This window comes from Tiliqua scincoides, chromosome 2 (assembly GCF_035046505.1).
Source record: "Tiliqua scincoides isolate rTilSci1 chromosome 2, rTilSci1.hap2, whole genome shotgun sequence".
Taxonomy (NCBI): domain Eukaryota; kingdom Metazoa; phylum Chordata; class Lepidosauria; order Squamata; family Scincidae; genus Tiliqua; species Tiliqua scincoides.
This window is the reverse complement of record NC_089822.1, coordinates 117,155,530-117,180,227: the sequence shown is the minus strand read 5'-3', so window position 1 is coordinate 117,180,227 and position 24,698 is coordinate 117,155,530. Positions and strand designations below refer to the sequence as shown.

The window sequence follows — 24,698 nt, the reverse complement described above, 5'->3', positions numbered from 1 at the left end:
GCTGTTCTAAAGCGAATGTCTGAAATTGATAACAACAGAGACTAGGAAGAGGCCCTCTAGGGCTAGGCCAACCCTCTTCTATTCATCTGTCCACCGATCCTGCCCCCAACCTCTCAAATCACAAAAAGGTGCCACAATGGGGAGCTTCAAGTGACTAACACAAAGAAGCCAAGCCAAGTGCTAGAGAGGAAGACAAAACTACACAGGGTCACTAACCAACCTGACGGGGTGGCGGGGGGGGGGGTGAATTCTACATCTCCAAACCTGGTGAATTCCTGAATATGTCACATAAATGCACCCTTGATTTCACCCCACAGGGAATTTGTATTGGATGTGATTTCATACCATCCTAAATCCTGTCTCTAGCTGCAACAATTCTTTATGTCTGAGAAAAAGCCAGGTGGGGAGGGGGCTAGATGGGAGAGAAGGCATCAGGGTCTCAGGTGAAGGGGCTGGAGGAGACCCCCCTCTTGACTTTCTGTGGGCCTAAACTAAGGCATTTGGAGAGAAACTGGAACACTAAAATACATAAATGAATATTGCTGTGGCCACAAACTCACCAATGCTGTATACCTCACAATTGCCACTTCTAAAAACTTTTTTTTTTTTTTTGCACAAAACAGTGAATTTTTGCAGTGGTCAGCAAGTAGCAGTTCTTCCTCATTCCTAGGCCAAAACACACCCCACACAGTTTTGAAAGACTCTCCCTCTTGGCAACCATGAAGACAAGAAATTCAACAAAAGCAGAGATGCTCCAAAGGATGGGGGTTCATGTTCTTGACACTGCAGCAATATTATGAGCCCCAAGCATTTGTAGTTTCCTACAAAACACCAGCACTGCAGAAGGGCATGCATACTTCTCCCTAAGAAAAGAGAAGAAAGGTATATTCTTCTCTTATGTCCTCCCTGCGGGACTCCATCATTTTCTCTCTACCTGCTTCTATATTTTGATTCATTCCAGAAAGGGGAAGGAAGAGACAGAGGAATCATCCTTACTGTACTCTGCATCCTTGAAACAAGCTCCCAGGCTCTCCTGCTCATCCATGCTGGCCTCTTCCTCACTATCAGTGCTGTGATGGGTTGGACGCTTGATGGACCTTTTCCCTGAGCGCTGAGTGCCGGAGGCTCCAGCAGAGCCACGTTCGTGCCCAGAGGCCAACCAGGCCTGCAAGCTGGAGGCACCTGGTGAGGAGGATGAAGACTGCAGATTGGCCATGCACAGCATGCCTTGGATGGCTTCCTGAGTGCTGGGGGAGGCAGGTGCATCACTGGGGGATGACAGCAGAAAAGCAGTTATTGTTTTAGCATTTGGCTCTAGTAGGAAACAAGGAACTGTTTTCCGAGCCTGCATATTTGTAGCCCAGGGGACAACCATCACCAGATTCTGTGTTTAAAAAGAAATCAAGCAATGCACCAAGAGGCACTGCACTTTCTGACTGAACCCAGCTGATCAAATCTGCAGCACCTCTCATCACTTTATACTGACGAACAATCAAAAGCAAGGGGCACAGCACTGCACTAATTCCCCCCCCCCCCCAATCTCTATGCACCTCTCTCCCTCCCACCTTGGGTGCAACTGCACAAATCTTTTACTTCCTTCCTCCTCCCACCTTCAGCAGAGCTCTGATCTGCGAATACACAGCCCCATATGGAGAACAGCAGAGAGGCCTGGAGAGCAAAGGCTCTGCAAAGATTCCCCCCAAATTCCCACTGGAGCCCAAAGGCAGACGGTTCTCACCTGAGCTCATCATAGTCTGCACCGCCCACCTGCCGGCTGGCCTTGAGCAGATCCAGAATCCCCACAGCACTGCTGCTGCCCTCCAACTGCTCATCGCCAGAGGCTTCCTCCTCCTCGGTAGTGTAGTCCTCCTAGGAAAGAAAACAGATCAGAGGGTCTTGGCTGGCAATTCTTATGTTCTTTTTTCAACAGGGGGCACATGGGCTGAATAGTTGCTGAACAGTCAGCAATGCTGGTTGGGTCCACTGATTCACTCCTGCATGAGCTGAGTCACAGGCAACTAGTTGTGGACCCCGCCTTCCCCAGTGGCAACACTTTCTTATATACCTCAGCCTCTCCGGAGTCAGGAAGCAGGCAGGTGGGTGACGCCATGCTGGGGTGAAGGACAGTTAATTTTTTAAAACCCTGCCTTTCCCTTTCCAAGGCAAATGCCCAAGGTGACTTACAAAATTTGCTCTCTGTCACTTGTCCCCTACTAAATGTAAGAGGACACCAACTGAAAAGGTGCCTCTCTGCAGTTAGCAACGGTATCTAGCTAGTCACTGGTGAAAAGAAAATGCTGGGCTAAATGGGCCCCTGGTTTGATTCAGCAAGTGCTTAAGATGGACCCCAGCCTTAGATGCATGCTGGTGAAGTAGAATTATTCAGTGGTACCAGGAAGATACTCTATACAAGCCAACTCCTTGATCATAACTTCAAGTGTTCTGCAGCCCAAATTCATGCATTCAAAACAGGCCCCAGTGAACCCAAACTCAGCTCTGCTTCTCCTCTACAGCAGGGCTTACCAACCTCCCTGTAAGCAGTACAGAATCTCTGGTCTTAGCACTTGACTCACCTCAATGTCAAACTCCACCTCTCCTGGCTCTCGTACACGGTTTGGATCAGAACAGGGTTTGGCTCGTGGCAGCTTTCGGGGAAATTCTTATACAAGAAAAGAATAAAGTGATAAAATTAATTGCTGGTCACACAGGAATGGCAACGGCTTTACTTATGATCAAAGGACCCAATCCCAGTTTGGAAGAAGGGAGGGCCTTCCCTGATGGATGCAGAAAGGGAGACAATTAAAAGCCCAAGAAAGGAAAGGGTAGAAGCAAACACAGGGCACATGTTAGCTCCATCCAAGAGGTGTGGCACTTCGAGACATGACAGAGATGTCACCTACTAGGCAGTCTCTTGCGCAGCACCAGGCCCCTTCTTTCTCTGCGGGGGGTCTCATCAATCTGTAGATCCTCCTCAGAGTCAATGTCAAGGGCCTCAGCATCTGATGGGCTGGGTGGGGAATGAGCTTGTGCCTCTTTATGACTCCGGGCACGTCCAGAGGCCTTGATTTTCCTGCTGGGGAAGACATGACAACTGGTCAGAGTCTCACTGCTCATGACCCTGAGCTAAAAGCAAGGTTAAGGTGTCCCCAAACACACAACTACATGCATCACCAAAGTCGCCTATGCCTCAACCCTGCTTATACAGGCAAGCAAATTACATTGTCCACTCCCACATCAGTGGCAATCTTCCTTGAGAATTGGATAAAGTTGGCTTGGGAAAGAACCGTATCATTTGCCCATCTGTCTCTCTTCTCCACACAGACATCATCCAAGTGGTGCCAGACCAACCCCAGGGAAGAGGTAATGCATCAAGTACCTGGTTTCCCTGCGTTTTCCCAGATCAGCAGCTATTTTTAAGGAAAGGGCCATATTTTGAACAGCACAAGAGTCAAAGAGAGGTGGTCTTGGCTCCAACCATTGACATCCCCACATGAGCTCAATTACAACACTTTTGCCTCTGCTGCCTCTGCCACAGAAGCTTCTAAAGAGCTCTTCCTTTGACACACTTCTGCTCACTCCCACTCTTGTCTGCTTATATGTGTAAGGCAGCAAATGAGGTATCCAAGCTCTTAAAGGAAGGAACCCATTGCCCGCCTCTCAGCTTGGTAGATGGCAAGCATCTGTGCAAGATAGGATGGCTTTTGGGGACAAAAGCTACATTGGATGGGAACCCTGAAGGAGACTGGATTTGCTCATCTGGGCTTGCAGTTGTCTATCACTCGCATAATGCATTAAATGGTCCTGAAATGGTTGGGAATGTGGCAGGCCACATCAGCACTATGTTGCTGAAGCATCACAGCTAAGCACCCATTCAATTCACCATTTCTCCCCCCCTCAGAAATATACAGTACCTGGTGCCTTGGCCATTGGCCACCATCAAGGACAGCTCCTCCTCCATCAGGTCAGGTTCCCCATCTGTATCTTCTAGGCTGGAACTTGGCAGGTCAAACTTAAAAAAAGAAAGAAAGGGAGGTTTCTGCAATTATTGAAGGTGGCAGCAACAGGGCCCAAATGCAAGCGGAGTCTATACAGTAAGAGACAGATCCCCCCACCATCAACCTTTGGAAGAACACAGCTATGCAGACCCCTCAGATCCTGCATTGCCTATGCAAGAATGCTTCATGTGCATAGCCACAATGGTGGCTCACCTCCTCTGGGCAGGGGTTCTCCATGCCTTTCAGGGCCTGCCGCTTGTATTTGTCCAGCAGCTCCAGCTCCAGGGCTTTGACCGAGGCAACGTCCTTCCGGCTGCCCTTCCTGCCCAGCTCCTTGGGACTGTGGTCTCCCCTTTTGGCTGCTGCACTTGGCTGGGTGCCTCTCTGCAGGCCGAACAGACTGCCCGTCTTCCCAATGTTCTGCTGGAATATATCCTGGAAGAGTGTGAGCACCAGGGAGGCAGTGCTCACCCCCTAGTTTAGGGCTGCTGCTATAAACAAACGGTGGGCATTTTCTACCCACAAACTCTCCTCCATTGTGTCTCTATGTGCAAGGCAGGTAAATCTCCCAAAAGAGGCAGACCAGTCAGTGGAGGCTCCACCTTCTCCCAACCCCTCTCCAGAACATGTCTTATGAATGTACAAATCTGCCACATACAGAGTTGCCCAATGACACATCCAGCTCAATATGGTCTTCTCTGCAGGGCAGTGGCCTTGCAGAGAAGACCTTGCAAAGGTTTTTTCCAGTCCTACGCAGTCTTTTAAAGGGAGGTGCTTTGAATTGAACTAAAACCTGGTGGCCCAGCAAATGTGCTCTTCCTTTGAGATGTAAAAACTGACACACAAACGCAACAGTGCCCCAAGTGAAATACTTTAGCCAAAGCTGTCTGGCCCCCTCCCTCAGCATACAGAGAGCAAGTCAGCAAGCCCTCTGCATGTAATATGGGATGCCAGGATATTTATTCTGCGGTGTGGTATAAACAGCCAGGCTAAGGTCTCTGCCATGGCTGCTCTGAGCACACCGGGGACCTGAATACCCAACCCCTGCAAAACCACTGCCTAAAGAGCCAACGCAACAGAGCCACTGTTTCCCACCTGGCAGGCCACCTAATTCAATGCTCAGATGAAATCTGAAATAGGCACGCTGCACCTTGCACTCTTGGCTGCTAAACAATCCTTCACTCCCTGTCCACATGAACAACATGCAACTCTGGAATGACTTGCAAGGAAACGCTCCAGTCTGCCAAGTCAAGGGGAAGATTGAGGTGCTGGCTTGAACCAACATGCACTCATGGGTAGACATGCCAGCTTCCAAGAGACAAGATGGGACACTGAACAACAAGAAAACATGTCTGTGAGAGGTTTCTCAGAAGAACCTGGACCCTATTCCAAGCTGCCCGTGACTTGTTGGAAGTCACCCTGGTTTTTAAAAGCAGACTTGGGGAGGACAATATTCCTTGGGACATTCACTCAGACAACACAAGAAATACTTCAGGGAAGTGATAACTGCTTTTACAAAACACTAACATAACTGCAGGAAACCCCAAATCAGTGAATCAACAGTGAATCTTGCTGGAGACTGAATCAGCTATTCCCAGTATGTTCAAACCCCAACAGAAGGGTTGGACAGTTATTTTCTTGACTTGGGAAGACTTATTCCAACAGATTTTGAGAATTTCTGATTGATTCTCATTTAAAAGGGTTGTGCCTTTTGCTCAGTGCCCCTAGAGTCACAAAGCAATAGCAACGGGGCAGAAGCTCCCCACATGGCAGAAAAGGATGGTGCTGCCTCAACAATGCCTCCGCCATCCTGGAATATGGCTCTACTCTTAGTAGGAAAATACTCACTTCCACAAGTCTGATCTCCTTAGCCAGATCTTTGATCAGCTGTGCTGGACGCATGGTACCAGGGATTTCTTCCTCATGTTCAGCCAAGGCCTGAGAGAACAAGATTTGTTTGTTGAAAGGTCCTACCCTCCGCACTGGACTAAAATGTCAGTGGCAAAAGAATGTGAGGAATGGGAGAAGCCAATTTTCCCCCAGGGTAGTTGGGGCTCCTGCATAGCTCACACCGAGCTGGGTAAAACTGTATCTGAGCGGTACCTCTTCAGATAGCAGGTGTAGGCTCACACTACTGCATGCTCCTCTATATCCATACATACAGAAAACTAGATGTCAAGAAGAAGAGTTCTAGCCTGGCTGCTCTCTGATGAGCGAGTTTTCATCCCCTTTAGACTGCTGGCAGGGAAGTGTATCAGACACATCCAAAGATCAAACAGAGATCTAAATGATCTTCTACCAAATCAGTCCTTCTCTTAATCTTTTACCTCTTTCTTAGTCCAGGAGCGGAAGGCAGTGTTGAGGGCTTTCGCCCCGTGAACTAAATAAGCAGCTGGGTGCCTACGGTTCTCTCGAAGGCCTGTTGCGGGGGGGAGATGGAAAGCATTAATAGTGACAACTTGCAGACCCAATAAAAGGGGGCGGCGGAAGCTGGTGGACTTTAAACCCACCTCGGAAGATGTCCAGAAGATGCTTTCCGACATACCAGCAGATAGTCTCAAAGTTTGGAAATTTAAAAAGGTCAGCTGTGCTAAGACGTTTTTCAATCTCATAGGCCCTAGACAGGATCAAAGGAAAAAGTAGGTGAGAGTCAAGCAATGCTGTATGCACTTCATGCTAAGAAACAAAATCCATATAATTTTGTGCCAACAGAACCTAAATCCTGTGGTCAAAAAATACATTCTGTAAACTCGGTAACATTGACTTCTCATTTTGTTCTGCATATGCTATTTGTGGAAAGAAGCAAGTAACTGTGGAGGCTACCACTGCTCCCTGATCCCTGGAGATCTTCCCTCAGCAATTCCACTAGCTTCTCAAGCTCTGGCCATGACCTTTCAAGTAGATCTTCACAAGCATGAGGGCTAGAAAGTTGCACTGAAAGATGCACTCAGAAATTCTGAGGACTGAGAAGAATGAAACTGTGAGGAAGCTTAATTCCACACCCAAAAACTCATCAGAGAAATCACAACATATACACAGTCCTGGACCTATCTCAGAATCCCATTCTGAGCCCTGTGCTTTGACATATGTTTCTTCCCCAATCCTGGCCTCACCAATGCCCCAAGATGTTCCACTGTAGACTCCAAACCTTTAACCCTTTCCCAGCCTTTTCCCAACCCTTTCCCTGCAACACTCACTTGAGTTGCATCTCAATGTTGAGACTGTGTAGGAAGTTGCCCCCAAATGCCAGGCAGTCAACTGGGGTCAGCACAGCATGGATCCAACCTGAGAGGTGAGAGGTAGGGGGGGAAGTCACATGGGCTGGGAACTGGCCTCCCTTAATTCTTTACTGCTTACAACAAGGGGGGGCATGGCCATACTTGGCTTGAAAAGCTGCAGGAAAGGAAGACATGCAGACATTTGCTGTTCTGCCAGGCATAAGCCCTAGATGTAAATGGACCTTCCCTGCTCTGAACTGGACCACTGTGCGGCAAGGCATAATGTTCAAAAGGGAAGCTGCAGGGGAGGAGCTGCATTTGGGTTGAGGAAGAACAAAGATTCAAGAAACCTCACAGTTGTAATGGTGATGGCAATGGCATCTTAAAAAGGTTCACACTTCAACTCCCAGGGGCCAATACCTGTGGGGATGAAGAGGGTTTGGCCCTGACGGACAGGGCAACGATAGCACCTGTCCACCTGGTCTCCAAAGAACATTTCATTCTGATTGGATGAACTGCTCCATGCCTCAAAGAGCGTCAGGTTGGCTGCAGTGGGGCGCACCAGATAGAAGATCTTTTCTCCCTGTAGGGAACGGATAGTAGTGAGAACAGGTGGTGAGAATGCCTGGATACCCACCATTCCCACCAAATCCCTCATTTCTGATTCCTAGGCTTCCAAAGCAACTGGAGTAGAGGAGCCAACAGCAGTCAAAGTGGTGCTTTACATCAGCATCAAATACATCCAGTGAATCAACCAAATGCGTATTTCAGCTCCAAGAACTTGTCTCCACCACACCCATTTTCTTCTTGTACCTATCTTCTGCCATATTCTTACCCGCAGCACATGATACCAGACTGAGGTACCGCCAAAATCAATATGGAAGTCCGTGTAGCTGTCCCGCACACCCATCAGGCAGTATTTCTGCACATTTGGCCGCTCAAACACCGACTCCCCTGGCCACAGGTTTTCTACCCAGGACAACTTGCGCACAATCTTTGGGGTCTCCACCAAGTTAGAGAGCCTGAAAAAATTGTGTTGAAAGATAAGCAGTCATGTCCACCTTCCACAGATGCCCCACAATGAGATTCCCACTCTAACAGAGTGTGGTCCAAAGGATTTACTGAGCAATCCTGGGCATATCTACTCAGAAGTAAGTTCCACTGAGTTCAATGGGCCTTGCTCCCAGCTAAGCATGTACAGGATTGTCACTTTAGACACTTGGTTTCAAATCCTTATTTCTTCAAGAACTCACTCTTGGGCAAGTTACTTTCTTTTAGTCTCTGTTTACCCATTGGCAATACAGAAGATAGCATTGTCCCCCCTCTTGGAGGGTGTCTTCTCAAGAATTTTGCAAAGGATAGGGGGCTGGAAGAATGTAATAACCAGCTCATTTATTATGTGCTCTTTATTTGTTTGATTCCAGAAACAGTCAGCCAGAGCCCTCAAACAGGGCTTGAAGAGGATTGGTGGCCTTCCTGTAACATAAGAACAGCCCCACTGGATCAGGCCATAAGCCCATCCAGTCCAGCTTCCTGTATCTCACAGCGGCCCACCAAATGCCCCAGGGAGCACACCAGATAACAAGAGACCTGCATCCTGGTGCCCTCCTGTGCATTGGCATTCTGACATAGCCCATTTCTAAAATCAGGAGGTTGCACATACACATCATGGCTTGTAAGCCATAATGGATTTTTCCTCCAGAAACTTGTCCAATCCCCTTTTAAAGGCATCCAGGCTAGACGCCATCACCACATCATGTGGCAAGGAGTTCCACAGACCAACCACACGCTGAGTAAAGAAATATTTTCTTTTGTCTGTCCTAACAATCCCAACACTCAATTTTAGTGGCTGTCCCCTGGCTCTGGTGTTATGTGAGAGTGTAAAGAGCATCTCTCAATCCACTATCTGTTCCTCCTCCCCGCCCCGCCCCCCCAGCATTTGGTGAACAGAGGTATGTGGTCTCTCAAACCAGTGGTTTTATTTTTGACTATCAGGGCTAGTAAATGTTGACAAACATTCCTCCATGAGCATGCTTAATCATGAACATCTAGGCTAGCAGCTATTAGTGCCATTTGTGGTCGCAAATGCCACAAGTATATTTAGCACTGCGAAGAGAAAGACTCTCTTTTGTTGGTTCTGAAACAACTGACAATCCATTTCATGAAATACTCTTGAGGAGTAATTTTTTCTTCTATTCAATCATGCCAGTGTTCAAAACCTCCCATCTGATCTTTATTATGAAGCACCAGTGCCTTAAGCTTTCCTTCTAAGGAAGATACCCTGCCCTTATTTCATTTATAGTTGCCCTTTTCCTTAGCTTTACACTATTCTTTAGCTTTACACTATCCTTTTCGGGGGGAGGGGGCAGCCGGAGCTGTGCACAGTATTCCAAAGTAGGCACAGCACAGATGCACATAACAGCATTCTGACTACTAAAATATTTTGGAATGGATCCAGCCTTACTAAAATGCTCTGGAGTTGATCCAGTTCAAAAGTAAGCTTAGCACACCTCTGAAACTGGTTCAGCTCTAGTTTGCATGAGGCAACTTGAATAGGATTCACACCCCAGTACTGATCTGCAAAGCCAAGTGTGGCAACTTCAAAGATTTAAATGATGTAACCAAGAATTAATAGGAAAGAACAGAGTGCCTTTCATAATCACATTCCCAATGACTTGCAGAAACCATAATAAGCCAATCTCTCTGTTAAGAACTCACATCCAACTGGAAATAGCACCTGCAACAGGCAATGGTTAGGAGGAGGAACACAACAGCTTTAAGGCAAAAATAGGGCTTCCCTCTGGTAGGGGCCAAGCACTGCTCTTCTTTTCCTTCACTTGCCTGGTCTCAGAGAATTCCAGGCTGATGACATTAAGCACTTTCTCTCTACGGCTGCTGCAGTAATAGCTGACGAAGTCACCCAGGTGCATCTTGAGGTCGGCCTGGCGTGTCACATCGATTACATCAATCTCCTTGTCAGCACCTGTTGAAAAAGAACAAATACATCATGTGCTGGATGAGGCAGATGATGCAACACACCCAAAAGTATCTTGGGACTGCAGTGACATTCCCCTTCTACTCCTTGCACCAACTACAGGGGCTTTGAAGCACATTTCCCCTCATCCCACAATGTCACACTGAATAATCTCCCTTTAGCAACCCTTTCCCTCTAGCACAGTGGTTTTCACACATTTAGCATCAGGACCCACTTTTTAGAATGAGAATCTGCCAGCACCCACCAGAAGTGATGTCATGATCGGAAGCGACATCATCAAGCAGGGAAATTTTTTAACAATCATAGGCTGCAATCCTACTCACACTTACCCAGGAGTAAGTCCCATTGACTATCATTGTTAAAATATATATAGTAGCTTGTACAGGTCAATAACATTTCCCCAAATGCAGTCAAGTACCATGGTAGCATCAATATATTAAAAATGAAATACTGAAATGAATGGGGACCTACCTGAAATTTGCTCGTGACCCACCTAGTGGCTCCTTACCCACAGTTTCAGAAACACTGCTCTTGCAGCTTGACCAGCAATACTTTATCTAAGCTCTTCCAATGTTGCCCCCACTTCTAGCACACTTTTTACTTACACTACACAGTGTATACCTCCGACTTATAACACTGATTCCTTTAGCACTGATTTGCTAGAACAGTGATTCTCACACTTTTAGCAACGGGACCCACTTTTTAGAATGAGAATCTGTCGGGACCCACCAGAAGTGATGTCATGACCAGAAGTGATATCATCAAGCAGGGAAATTTTTAACAATCCTAGGCTGAAATCCTACCTGCACTTACTGAGGAGTAAAAAGCATAAACATAGTAGCCTATTCAAAGTACAGATCTGTCATTTTTCCCGTAATGCAGTCACATACCATGGCAGCATCAAGTCTAATGTATTAAAAATAAAATATTGAAATGAATGGGGACCCACCTGAAATTGGCTCGCGTCCCACCTAGTGGGTCCCAACCCACAGTTTGAGAAACACTGTGCTAGAACAATCGTCATCCCAAGTTAATTGACAGCCATTATACCTAATAGGAGCAGTGCATTCTGGGTAAAGAGGGGTCAACCAGCTTCCATTTCCTCCAATGTGCTTTAGTGCTGCTTTTGGACAACACTCAACTTCCAGAAATGGATCCCGAGTGTTAACAGAGATATTACTGTACACTCCTTTTGGCTCTAGATTGATGCGGGTGAGTGGGAGGGAAACAAACTGGCACCCTTCAAGGGGGCAGGATTTGACTTAAGAACTGCTATTTGTTCAACCCTACCCTGGGAGGGCTGCAAGTATCCTGCAGCCAGACAACACAGCAACCCTCCCCATAGTGATCATTCCTCATTAGAGCCAACGAACAAATGCAGAAGAAACACATGATGCAGTTTTTTCCTGGACTGTACCACTTCTGGCTGCATATGGGGAGAATCATGCATGTGCTTGCGGAAACAGGTGAATACTTCCTTAGACTTAGATAACCAAAAACATAAACAAAAAAATTTCAGTGAGAAAAGCAATGAATAATCAATATTTGCAACCAAAACTATGAGCAGCATCTGTAGAACGTTTCCTACAAAATCAGTATTCAGAAAAGGGTTACTTGAAATATTGTGTTTCTTCATTGACTCCACTATTATTATAGATATTAATATATTGTTTTATATACACACAACTTTTGACAAAAAGTGGTTCAGAAAAGCAGTTTACATAAGAAAATACATCAATAATTTGTTAACTATGAGCCCAATCCTGATCTCAGCATGGTGGCTTTCCGCCAGCACGCACTGTCGTAAATGTGTCATAAGGCACATTTGCAAGACTTACTGACAGGCCAGCACCTGTGCTAGCTCAGCAACGGCCGGTGCTAGACTAGCGCCGGGCAGGTGCCCATCCTCCGCCGCTCAGCAGTTGCATGGACCACCGGCCGCAGCACGGTAAGCAGGGACGGGGAGGGTTGCGGGGGGTGGGGAGGAGGCGTTCCGGGGAGGGGGGAGGCAGGTGGAGGGCGGGGAGAGGGCAGGGTGGAGGAGTGATGGGGAGGTGGGAAGTGGGGAGAGGGTGGGCAGGCGGGAGGCGTGCCGGGGAAGGGAGGGAGGTGGGTCCGGTGGAGCTCTGCTCTGCTGAATCCTGCATGTTCATGTGGGGCTCGGTTCCCTACACAAATGCCTTTACCTTACTGCCAACCTTTTGGTTGGCAGTAACTTGAGTAGCCCTATTGTGGGGCTACTTCCCTTACCCGGGAAAAGGGGACAAAAGTCCCCTTCACTGAGGTGCCACCTGTGGTAACCCATGGCGTGCAGGATCCGGTGGCAGCCATTTTCGGTGCCACCAAAGCTGCGTGCCACAGGAGCTCAGGATTGGGCTGTAAGCTAGGACAAGGTAAGTGTGGTCAGAACACTGGAACTTACTTTTAACTTTTTATTGAGCAACTGCTTAGAATACTGCTTCTGTGCTTCTCCTTACATTTGAGGAAACATAAGTATTCCCCGCCCCCCAAAAAATAAAAGTTGGCTTAGAGAGGGACTTGGAACAGTCCCCTCTCCACAGTCCCAGTATCCCTCTTGTGATATAGCTGTGAAATTGCTTCAGTGGAAAACATTCTTGCAAAATCACTTGAAAATCTGTGCCACATTGGGCTGATTTTAGCCGAACTGACAACCACTTCCACTCTGGTAGTCTCTTGCTTCATGTGGCTCAGATCCACCATATGTCACAGAGACCTTTGTTGACAAAACAATGGGGAAGTGGAGGAGAGGGCAGCTGGGGCAGCAACTGCCTTGTTGGCTTAGTTAACCTGCTATTCCACAGGCCAAGCAAGTCTCTGACCAAGAAGTCTGCATAGTCAGTGAGTACCACACCCATCTGAATTTTAGAGCCCAATGCAAGTCTCTTAGGGATGACCAACCAAACTGATCTCAGAAGACAGACAAGACTGTTTTTCCCCCTTGCTTACTCCATCATTTGCAACCTTGTGGTAGTAAAAAGACAGCCTGGCTCTCCAAAAATGTTCATCTAGTTATTATTCTTCTCTCCTTAAAATGATGCATGAACACACTTTCCATGTAACCATGCCAGTGCTGCAAGCAAAAAGCAGCATTACCTCCAATTGTGCTACTTCCAGTTTCCTCTCCTGGTTCTCATACCAACAGAGGTTTTCCAGCTAAACCACCCAACAGCAAGATCCCTTTCTGCTGCCAGTAGCATGCTGGGCCTGGCTCCCCAGACACTCACCCACATAATGTTCTACATCACGCACAGTGAAGGAGGGTGTTGGAAGAGTCATGCCCAGCCCATCCTTCTTCAGGACTAGTATGGGTACACTGAAGCTGTTCTCTTCCAGGAACTCCACAGTCAGCTGGGCTCCACTTGGCTTTAGGATAACCTCATCCGCACTGAGAAAGCAGGAGAAAGTCAGAACAGGATCACAAGCCTGCTCCAAGGTTACAGAAAGGTATAACCCCTCTCAGGTACATCTGTCACAGGACAGGATACACTCACTAGGGCCCCAATGGGCTATGACTGTCTACTATATACCACTTTCATATTGTACTTACTTATTTGTGATACGAACAGATCTGCTGTTCATTGTGTTCTGCCTTTCCTTCAACAGCAGCCTAGCCATGTCTTTGGAGAATCATGGTGCAGCTGCCAGTGGGGTGGGGCAGATGGGGAGCAGCTGAACAAAGATTCCCCAGAGAGAGAGAGAGAGAGAAAGAGAGGCTGGCACTGAAGGAAAGTCGGAAGACAATAAATAGAAACCCCATTCGTATTGTAAAGAATAAATCTTTACAGTCTGAAAGAAGAATCAATCACAGAAACTGTTATCAAGACCGGGGGTCTCCAAAACCCGGCCCGGGGGACAGATGCAGCCCGCGGAGAACCTCTATCCAGCTCACGGCCAGCCTCTGATCCCCTGAGGGCCTCTGGCCCAGTTGACCAACACAACCAGAGTTGTGTTTGTGGGGTAGGGGAATGGGGGTCCATTTAAGTGTATGCTTTATTTCATGGGCTGTGTTGGTACATGGAGAAATCCTGGACATTTGAGCCCATTCATTTATTCATTCATCTAAGGTCCAACTCTAATGTATTTATTTAAATTTTATATTTAATTTCGTTTGCTGGCCCTCAACACTGTGCAGATATTTGATGCGGCCCTCTGGCCACAAAGTTTGGAGACCCCTGATCAAGACTATCAGACCAAGTAAGCTTGATGCCAAATCTGCTGTGCATAGTTCTCCCCCCTCCCCCCCGCAACAGGGTGCTGTACCTTTCAGCACATGCCTCAATTATTAAGTACCAGTTACAAACATGAGAAATCCAAAATGTCACTTGAGGAACCAATCCCATCTGGATTAAACAAATAATTACATTTATCCTCACTATTGTGCTAAGCACTCTTGGAATACTTAGTTCTGTCTTCAAGATTCAGTCACCTATGGAGTAACAAAACCAGCATCCCTTTAGATCAGGGGTGTCCAAACTTTTTGGCAGGAGGGCCACATCATCTCTCTGACACTATGTCAGGGGAAAAAAAGAATTTACATTTCAAATTTTAATACATTTACATAAATGAATATATTAGAAATGGAACTTATATGAATGAATGCATGAAGGTCTTGCAATAGCTCAATGCCTACAAAAGGCCTTGCACAAAGCAAGACTGGCCTTTCCTTCGCTGCTGCTATTGCTGCATCACAGACATGAAACAGCAAGCAGTGGAGGGAGCCCTCATCCCACAGCTCACGTGAGAGGTTGAACAGTCGTCCTCATGCTAAGAGCAGCTGCTTCGGGCCAGTGCGGGCTCCAGCAAGTCTCTGGAGGGCTAGAGGCTCATTGGAAATTGTGAGCACCCTGTGGGCCAGACTGGGAGTCCCCGAGGGCCGCAAATGGCCCTTGGGCCAGGGTTTGGGCACCCCTGCTTGGGTGACTATGAAAAAACAAAAGCAAACACAGCAAATCCAGAATCTGTCTTGTTAGCAGCTGGATATGATCTGGTAAGGACTATAATGATGGATAAATATATCTTAATTTTTTTTATGGTGTCTGTTTTGGCATAATACATGGCCCTCTGTGATCTGTGGGGCTCAAAGTCAAAAGATATAAGCAACTGCAACACAAGTTTCTCAGATCTAGTTTATTCAGATGGGAGCATGTGAACAAACACGAGGTAGTTTCCTGCCTAGCCTTTTTTAAGTATAAAACATTCCCCTTTAGGCTATGTTGATCACAGGAAGCTGCTTTATATTGAGTCAGACCATCAGTCCACCTAGCTCAGTGCTATCAACACAAATTGACAGAGCAGTTCTCCAGATTTTCAAACTGGAGTCCTTCCGATCCCTACCTGGAAATGCTGGCAGGAACTGAAGCTGAGATCTTCTGCAAGTAAAGCAGATGCTCTGCCACTGAACTACAGCCTCTCCCTGTTCAGCATCAGATAACCACCTTAGACACAAGGCACCTCAATCTCTGCAACAGTCTGACCCCTTGTTCTCCAGCACTGCTTTACAGGATGCTGTATCTCAGGAAACTCCAAGACAATCAGCTTCATTCAGTGCAGAGAATCATGCACAAGGTCCCACTGAAGGAACTGCCAAGCATATTGGGCAATGAAAGGATCACATCAACAGACCACAACACCCCAGAAAGAGCCAAAGTACAACTTAGAACTACAGGTGATTGGCTGCTCCTCTCTTTCAAATCTACTTGCAGCCTAAGCCTCACTCCCTAGCCCTTTTCAGCAGCCAAATTGCCAGTCACTTTTAGAGCCTTTCAGTCCAGTGAGCCTAAACCAGGTTTTAACACAGGAGTTAACATAACCCTTAACCACAGGGGAGAGAGAGAGAGAGAGAGAGAGAGCGGACCCCACCATCAGTCCACCCCCTCTCAGGACTCTATATGCCCACCCCATCCTCATCATTGTTCACTTGCCTTCTCCATAATGCCCTTCCAGCACTGTTCACTGTAAACAAATATTCTTATTAGAGAGCAGAAAAAGTTACCCTGAAGCCTGGTACGAGTGGAAGCTATTTTAGCACAATTGCCAAGAACCTGAGTAGGACTGTGACACAATCTCCTGGTACCTGAAGGAGTACACCAGATGTCTCCCCCTTTACCTGGTGATGCTCTAGTCTTCAACCTTTTTCATTCCTGTAAGTTGCTGCAACCCCATAATGTTGGCTTCACGTCCCCACTGGGGTCTTGACTCCAAGGCTGAAGAATGGGTCAAGCTATGAGCAGCTATGAGCCATTTCACAGCAGCTAAAAGAACCTCAATGTTATAGCTCATTGGTTCCACTTTACTCAGGGGTGATGAGTGACACGAGGCCCCAAACAGAGGGCTTCTATCCAAGCAGGCAACTTGGGTGAAAAATGACTTGTCCCAGTGGCCCTTCACTCTACCTGGGGTTTTGTTCTACACAGAAACCAATCACCCTGCAGTACAGACTTAGCCTTTCTTCTTTTCTCTTGATCAACCCGGGAGGTGTCAAACAGGATCTCACCTTGGAAATGTCCTGCTTCGAAGCTCCTTGATGAACTGAGCAGTCCCTGTCTTCACTGTCTTGCCAACCTCTTTGTTCACAGAGGAGTCAGTCTGTTTCTGGTTGCCTCTGCGCCGTTTCACTGAGTGAGACAGGAAGAGGATCAGAAGGAACACAAGCACAGCAAGAATACAAGAACTGAGAAGTAGACATAAGAAGAGCCCCACTGGATCAGGCCAAGGGCCCATCTAATATAGCTTCCTGTATCTCACAATGGCCCACCAAATGCCCCAGGGAACACACAAAACAATAGACACAACCTGAGTCCTGGTGCTCTCGCCTGCATTTCGCAATCAGAGGCAGTTTGCCTCTAAAACCAAGAGCTTATACATACCTATTACGACTTGTAACCCGTAATGAACTTTTCCTCCAGAAATTTGTCCAATTCCCCTTGCATTCAGGCAAGATGCCATCACTACTTCCGGGGGTAAGGAGTTCCACAAACTAATTACACACTGGGACAAGAGAAGACTGACAATAAAGGCCACCCCCCCCCCCCTCAAAAAAAATCCTTTAAGCCAGGGAGCCAAAGTATACATGGGTCTGTGCCAAGGAGAAGTGGGCCAAAATCACAAGAGAAAGCATGCCTTCCCCAGCCCCAAGCATTGCCAGCTAAAGGACCTCAGGCAGAAATCTTCCAGAGACCTTGAACAGCCAAGTCCAGATCAGCATTCAGAATTGTAGGCTATATAAAGGACAGCCAACCCTTCAATATTAGGGAAGATTTCCTTTATGAAACAGCCCATTCCCTGTGAACAGTAGGAAGGGTTGTATGGGGCTCCCCTTTATAAGGTGGGGTCAGGGACCCCAGAAAGCTTGGACTTTTAAAGTGTTCACCTGACAGGAAAAAACATAATGGGGACCATACGCACATCCATATCCTTCACTTACTTAAAAACGAACTAGCTTTACAAGTCTAGAAAAGAAGATAAAATTCACCTTACCAGCCCAAGCCTCTGTGTTATTCTTTTGATGGGGGAGCTGCCTTCTGGAGCATCTGTTTAGCTCCACTTTCATCATATCAGGACCATTCTAGTGGCCTTGCATTCTTCTTTTCCTGACCTGACCATGACCCAAGGCACGAGTAAACGAGAACCTGTAGCTTAGTTTCCCTTTCCATAGGGCTCAATACATTCATTCGCTAAGAGAGAGGGACTTCCATCTCGGGTTTTTTTTTTTTGGGGGGGGGGGGGGGCTGCATTTATTGGATTGGAATCATTCTGGTGTTGTTGGATTCCTCTCAGCCTGCCCTTTCCAATGGACTAAGGCAAGTTCATCTACTTGTAAGTAAACGTGCAATATGGCTTAATTTCACTTTTCAAAGGGCTCCGCGTATTTGCCTTCTCAGTTATCAGTTTCTGAGCTAAAGCAGCAGTTCTCAAACTCACAGGGAGTTTGAGGACTGTAGCAAGTCATTTCAGGGAAGCAGGGAAAGGAGTGGGGCAGTAACGCAATTCCCCGGATCACATCGCTAAGGGGGAGCAAGAACTGGCATGCACTTACCAATCCCTGCAGCAGCCTCTCAGGGGTGCGGGGAGCCCTGCATGTGACCCTATGCAGGGCTCCCCAAGCTTCGGAAAGAGTGAAGCGATCGCGCTCTGCCTCTGGTATGCAATTGCAAATCGAAAGTGGAGCGCGATTGCTCCACTTCCACTTTCTAAGACATGGGGAGCCCTGCGGGGAGTTGCGCAGGGCTCCCCGCACCCCTGGGGAGGCTGCTGCAAGGACTGGTAAGTGCATGCCAGTCTCTGCGCCCCCCTTAGCGACGTGATCCTGGGGATCACATCATTACCTTCCCCCTGCCCCTGCCCCATAAGGGGAAAGAGTCCAGGGCCCAAAGGCTGGGGCATCACAATGCCCCAGTTTGAGAAACCCTGAGCTAAAGTTTTGTGACCCACCAACACTCAGGTTGTGACCCACAGTTTGAGAAACCCTGAACTATTGTATTCATTTTGCTTATGGTTTTGAAGTCTGTTCTGTCTGGCAGAAAGCCTTTAGGAGGAGAAAATCAGGATTCAACATTTTAAATAAACATTGGAAGGTCTCGATTTTTGTACTGGTTTTCTCAGTGAGCGATGTTCAGCAGGACCTCTGTATAATTACTGGACTTCTTGTTCCCACAACCATTAAACATAAAAGTGTACTGATATTGAACATTTGCCACCTCCACACTATTAAGACTATTAGCAGGATGAACATTTGCCACCTCCACACTATTAAGACTATTAGCACATGGAGATTAGATTTCTGCAATGCACTTTACATGGGGCTGCCTCTGAAGACAGTTTGGAAACTGTAACTAATGTAGAATGCGGCCGCTCATGTGGTTGCTGGGGCTTGCTGGTTCAACTTTGTTGGGCTGTTGCTTCAGCAACTACACTGACTTCCAGTTCATTTCCAGGTTGAATTCAATGAATGCTAGTTTTGACTTTTAAAGCCCTTCACGGCTCGGTTCCAAAGTATTTGAGGAACTGCCTTCTTCCATTAAATCCTACCTGTCCTCTCAGGTCATCAGAGGGGGCCCTTCCAACTGTTCCGCCACCAGTAGAGGTGAGGGGGGTGGCAGCAAGAAATAGAGCTATCTCTGTGGTGGCACCCCATCTGTGAAATTCTCTCCCTCTGGAATTGAGAACAGCTCCCTCTTTGGAGTCCCTTTGGCAGGGCCTCAAGACCTTTTTATTTAGGAAAGCTTTTAAATACTGACATTGGGGGGCTAGCACTTTTTATGAAACACCTTTTAATCTATGATACAATTGTATTTTGATCTTTTTTGTGGTTTTAATTGTTTTAATGTTTTTAGCGCTGTTTTTTATTGTACTGAAATATTGTTGTAAGCTGCCTTGAGGGCCCTTAAACGGGGCACAGATCTCTCAAATAAATAATAAATAAATAAATAAATAAATAAATAAATGCCACAAGTCCATGGGAGGGCAGTACGCAGTACTGAAGATAGAATTCTACTTTCTGAGTATCTCAACCCACATTAAAAGAAGCACGTTTCTAGTCCTCATCTCATGGCTGCAAAGATATTCTTAAATTATGTGGGCACTATTTGCTGAAATCTTAGAAGTCAGCTGAATATTATTGCCCTACATAGCTCCTTTCCCCTCCTCACACTAGCAAAACCAGAAATAATTCTGCTAAATAGTTAAAAAGCAGAGTAAATAGGATAAAGTATGTACATTTGCCTATTTTGGAGAATACGTTATGGAAATTGGCTTGTATTGGCAAAGAATTGTGTGTGTGTGTGTGTGTGTGTGTGTGTGTGTGTGAGAGAGAGTGAGACAGAGTACATACAGCCAGGACTATTAAGCTTTCAGTACAGCTTTAAAGACTGCCTAAATACAAAATAATGTAATAGCAGATGGGCACAGGTGGATTGTACACAGCGGCAAAAAAGTTGGAGTCCACAGTCTGCTTCTTCAAACTTTTCTAGTCGCACAATCTTTAGTAAACATAATGTGCTTTCACAGTGCACAGCTTCTCTCTTGAACCATGAAGATTAGAAATTTTTCACAACAAAAAACAAAAGAATCTGTATTGTGATTAGATAGCAGCCATGTGGTAACTAGCATACTTGCTCATACCCAATTATGACCACAGCACACTGGAGGAAAAAGAAAAACCATCACAGCAAAGCCAGAACTTACTGACAGATGGCCCATGAAGAAGCTGGCAGTTAGGGCAGTGATACAAGTCAATATCAGCGGCTGCATCCTCTTCCACTCCAACACAGCTTGAAGAGAGAAAGACAAGTCATCCATTTCTTCAAAACAGAGACAACAACCTCTAAAAGGAGCAAGACCTAGAAACCTATCCATTACACACAGGCCTGGATCACAGCCCTCCAAGACCCAGACCACCACTCATATCTGTAAATCACAGGAGTTGTAGTTTAAATCTGAGCCCAGGGATAAGCACAAGGGCTAGAAAAACAGGTCCACAGCATGCTGTAGTGATGAAAGTGTTGGACTAGACCAGGGATTCAAATTCCCTGTTCAGTTTTCAAGCTTACTGGGCAAGACCTTGGACAAGTTATCCTCTCTCAGCCTTACCTACTTCACAGAACTATTATAAGGACAAAACGGGGAGGAGGAACCACACGCAGCACCCTGAACATCTTGGAGGAATGACAGAACAAGAAGTCCTCTTGAAAAGATACCCTGTGTTCCAACTGGTAAAACATTTTGCTTAAGGGGATTGACTAAAGAAATAGCACCTTTAGGGATCATCTGTCAGCTTCCTGTTGTGACCTGGTAGTGAAGATTCTCTCACCTATTTCACTGTCCTATAGGGGAGTGGTAGAGCACATGCTTTTGAATGTAGCCACTAAGTTGAAATAATAGATACTACTGGGCTAGATGCAAGAACTAACTGATACAATATAATGTAGCTGTATGTTGACATGGTGTGGGACGGTCACTCCATGCAGGTACAAAGAAACAGATTCCTTGGATCTTATAATTTTGCTGTGCTTGCAGAACTTCTGGTTCTGTTCATCTCTTAATAGCCAATACAATCAGCTTGGAGTACAATAATCATCTGCTTTGGGGGTGAGGAACTGATTTCAAACCCACTCACCCATCCTCACTCTGGAGATGATACCATAAGCTTCAATGATACCACACTAGTAATTATTTGGCAGGCAAGAACACTACATACCAGTTACCCCTGCTAACTGGTTAAGAGGTACTTTTTCAAGTGGGTGCTCCTCTTTTATTTAGCAGGAGGAGAGTAACTGGCCCACCTCACCCCAGGAGTGTCTTTTCAAGTGGCTGCTGGTGTTGCATCTTTTTAGACTGTGAGCCCTTTTGGAACAGGGAGCCATTAGTTATTTGATTTTTTTCTGTAAACTACTTTGTGAATTTTTTGTTGAAAAGCAGTATATAAATACTGTTATTGTTATTAATTATATAATTACATATATATTATTATTTTTATAATATAATATATTTTATATATAATTATATATTATAATATAATATTATGTGTATATATATTAACATTAATATTAACATTAATATTAACATTAATAACAATAATAAAACATATGTTTAAGGCTCGTGTCACCAAAAGCTCCCCTTGACAATCATCCATAAGCTTCTATGCGCCAAGGCAGCATAGAATGCCCGATACCAAGGTCTAGTGACAGGGGAAGGCAATTACCTTCATGTCCTGCTTGCAAAGTATCCAGGCAGCAGCCATGGGAAACAGGATGCCAGATTAGAAAGACCTTGGTTTGATCCGGAAGGGCACACAAACACACAGTACCAAGCTGCATCTGCATGATACTGCCAGACCATTTAGATCAGTATCATACACATGGGCAAGCAGTGGCTGTCCAGGATTTCAAACAGTGTATAAGGACCTATCTCAGCCCTGCCTGGAGATGCCAGGGATTCAGTGGACCTCTCCTGTAAAGTAATTCTTACAGCAATTGTGAATTCACTTCTCTGACTCCAACCTGAAATTAGCATCCAAAGGAAGAAACATCCTGTTTTCCATTCCCTGAATTTTATGAGACTAGCAGCTCAGAACTGTTCTCTTCCCTCGCCCCCTCCCCATCAATTTGCACTCAGTGTTGGTTTCCTCACCTGCCATGGAACCAGTCCTGGCAAACGTCACACTCGATCATGAAGCGGGTGACATCGTAGGGCAAGCGACAGAGGCAGTACACAGGGACAGAGGCCATACTGGAAGAGGCGGCTGCTTCAAGTTCAAGAAAAGGAAGAGCCTCCACAAGCCCAGTTAGGAATCCAAGAACGTTACGTTGTCTTACGGCGAGTTGAAGAAACTTATCATGTTGTGGTCTAAAGAAAAGTCAACCTTCTCCCAGCTGACAGGGGTGAAACCCTTCACCCGCCTTCTGCTTCCTTAGGCACCAGCTTTCCTGCAAAACGCAGTTTGGTAATCCTGGTTAAGTCCGTCTGCTCCCTCTTTTGCCCAGAAATCCCTTAAATCGCTTCTAAAATGCTCTGACACCTTCCAAGTTTCAACCCAAAGTTTTGGGGGCTCCCCCCAAGAAGCTGAAATTCCCAAAACATCCTCCTGGGCTCTCTGCCCCCCACTCAGTCATACCTCAGAAGTTCGCAGTTCCCCCTACAATTAAGAGGGAGCAGCCTCTTAGGAAAAGCCCCCCAGATCTGGGGAAGTCACCCTGGTCGTTGGTGACCCTCTTCTCTCCCGGGGAGTCTCCGATCCACCTGAAGCCTGACAATAGCCAGGGCTCTCCAGGCGAGCGTCGACTTCGCGGCTCCCCAGGCAGGGAAGGCCTCTGCTGCAGCCCGGCGCTCCCCTTCCTCCAGAGCGGAGATGCCCCTCTCTCCTCTGGCCCAGGCCCGCAGGCTGACGGAAGGCAGCGGAGCCACAGGCCAGGCCCCGGAACCTTCTCCCAGCGGAAGCGCCTACTCCAGGGCGGGGATCGAGGCCTCCACAGGGCGAAGCTCCACCAGGCTTCTCGGCGGCCGGACGGGCCTCAGCGGGGCCCGGGCTTCTGTTTCTGCGCCAGCTTCTCAATAAAGTTTATTCAAAACAAGGGAAAGGAGAGGAAGATCAGAGAGGCGGGGCGAGCGGCCATCTTAGGGAGGTGCTGTTTTGGGACGTCGAGGAAGCCATCTTGAGAGTGGCGAAATACCAGTGACGCGCTATAGAGGTACGAACGTGCTAGAGTAACACATCTCAGTGTCAGATTTTGGTGTGCCTGAGAGGAGGCGTGAGCTGACTGTGGCAACACGTAGGATTTTAGCAGAGTTGCTGTTGGACAGTAGGGCTTTCTCCAAGAAGCACAAGGTCGCAGCAAAGGAGGCGATGAAGCAAAGGGATTTTTCAAAAAAATGTAAAAGTGCCATGCAAGGCAATGGCCCAGGCACCCACAACCCATGCGCTTTTAGTGTGAGTCAAAAAATATATCCAGAAATGGGTGATTGTTTTCCAGACTCACAAAGAGAGCCTGGTCCAACAAAAAGCTGACAGAACATACCAAGATCCAGGTCTACAGAGCTTGCGTCTTGACTACACTTCTGTACTGCAGCGACTTCACACACGACAGGAGAGGAAGCTGAAGGCTGAACGATATCTGCAAGAGGGATCTGAAGGCCTTAAGAATGGACCTCAACAGATGGGAAACCTTGGCCTCTGAGCATCCTGCTTGGAGGCAGGCGGTGCAGCAGTTTGAAGAGACACTTGCCCAACACACTGAGGCAAAGAAGGAAGGCCTGTAGCCAGGGAGACGGACCAGGGACAGGCTGCAGGTGCTCTCAGTGTGGAAGGGTTCACTCCGGAATCGGCCTTTTCAGCACACTAGATGCTGCTCCAGGACCACCACCCAGAGCATGACACCATAGTCTTCTGAGACCGGAGGATGCCAACATGCCCTCAGTGATGTGTCTGAAATCTTCTGTGACTTTTTTTTTCGCTTATGAGAGTGACGGCTTTTGCAGCACACTGTTAACCCTGCCGGCTTGTGGACACAGGGAGCGGTTGGCAACAACTCTGCTTAGTGATGGCAAGAGACTTAAACTGGTTCAAGAACTATGAACGAGGCGGACGTGCGACTGCGACCCGGACAAAAACGACAACTCAGTGCCACGAGGGAAGATCGAGGCGCTCCGTTGCTCCCAGCGGGGTTCAAAGAACACGGAAGAAGAAGAGATGTGACTGAAAATTGTGCCTCACTGCGAGATTAAGAGGAAAAGCGACAAAGAAAAGGCAAAAAGGATGCCAAGTCGGCATTTGAAAATAGTCTTGTGTGCTTTAATTTTGAAATTATCTGTGAATGCCTATGCTGTCTGTAGCCCATGTTACAGACAGACAGCCCATGCTGTCTGTAGATTCCAGCTTCGTGTGAACTCGGCCATTTTTTGTGTCTAGGGAAAAGACTCCTGAAGAAAACCGTTAAAAACCGTCACCAACGTCCAGAAGGGCGCCATGGCTGAGGA

General features: G+C 46.9%; 1 protein-coding gene across 5 annotated transcripts in view; it reads right to left on the bottom strand.

Moving 5' to 3' along the window:
* Positions 1-23,326, bottom strand: part of PHF8 (PHD finger protein 8) — a 28,028-nt gene extending 4,702 nt beyond the window's left edge. The window contains exons 1-18 of one of the 5 annotated variants that reach the window (XM_066618574.1): positions 22,840-23,326; positions 22,356-22,651; positions 20,412-20,497; positions 16,723-16,843; positions 13,454-13,614; positions 10,055-10,196; positions 8,049-8,235; positions 7,634-7,796; positions 7,193-7,280; positions 6,506-6,612; positions 6,323-6,414; positions 5,844-5,933; positions 4,209-4,430; positions 3,912-4,009; positions 2,901-3,073; positions 2,574-2,659; positions 1,739-1,869; positions 997-1,268 (exon numbers count right to left, since the gene is read on the bottom strand). In XM_066618574.1, coding sequence (XP_066474671.1) covers positions 997-1,268; positions 1,739-1,869; positions 2,574-2,659; positions 2,901-3,073; positions 3,912-4,009; positions 4,209-4,430; positions 5,844-5,933; positions 6,323-6,414; positions 6,506-6,612; positions 7,193-7,280; positions 7,634-7,796; positions 8,049-8,235; positions 10,055-10,196; positions 13,454-13,614; positions 16,723-16,843; positions 20,412-20,497; positions 22,356-22,453 — 2,317 coding nt within the window. In that variant the 5' untranslated portion in view covers positions 22,454-22,651; positions 22,840-23,326. Of the gene's footprint in view, positions 1-996; positions 1,269-1,738; positions 1,870-2,573; positions 2,660-2,900; positions 3,074-3,911; positions 4,010-4,208; positions 4,431-5,843; positions 5,934-6,322; positions 6,415-6,505; positions 6,613-7,192; positions 7,281-7,633; positions 7,797-8,048; positions 8,236-10,054; positions 10,197-13,453; positions 13,615-16,722; positions 16,844-20,411; positions 20,498-22,355 lie in introns of all 5 variants that reach the window. The other 4 variants (XM_066618573.1, XM_066618575.1, XM_066618576.1 and 1 more) reach the window with 4 other exon arrangements.
* Positions 23,327-24,698: the final 1,372 nt, after the last annotated feature.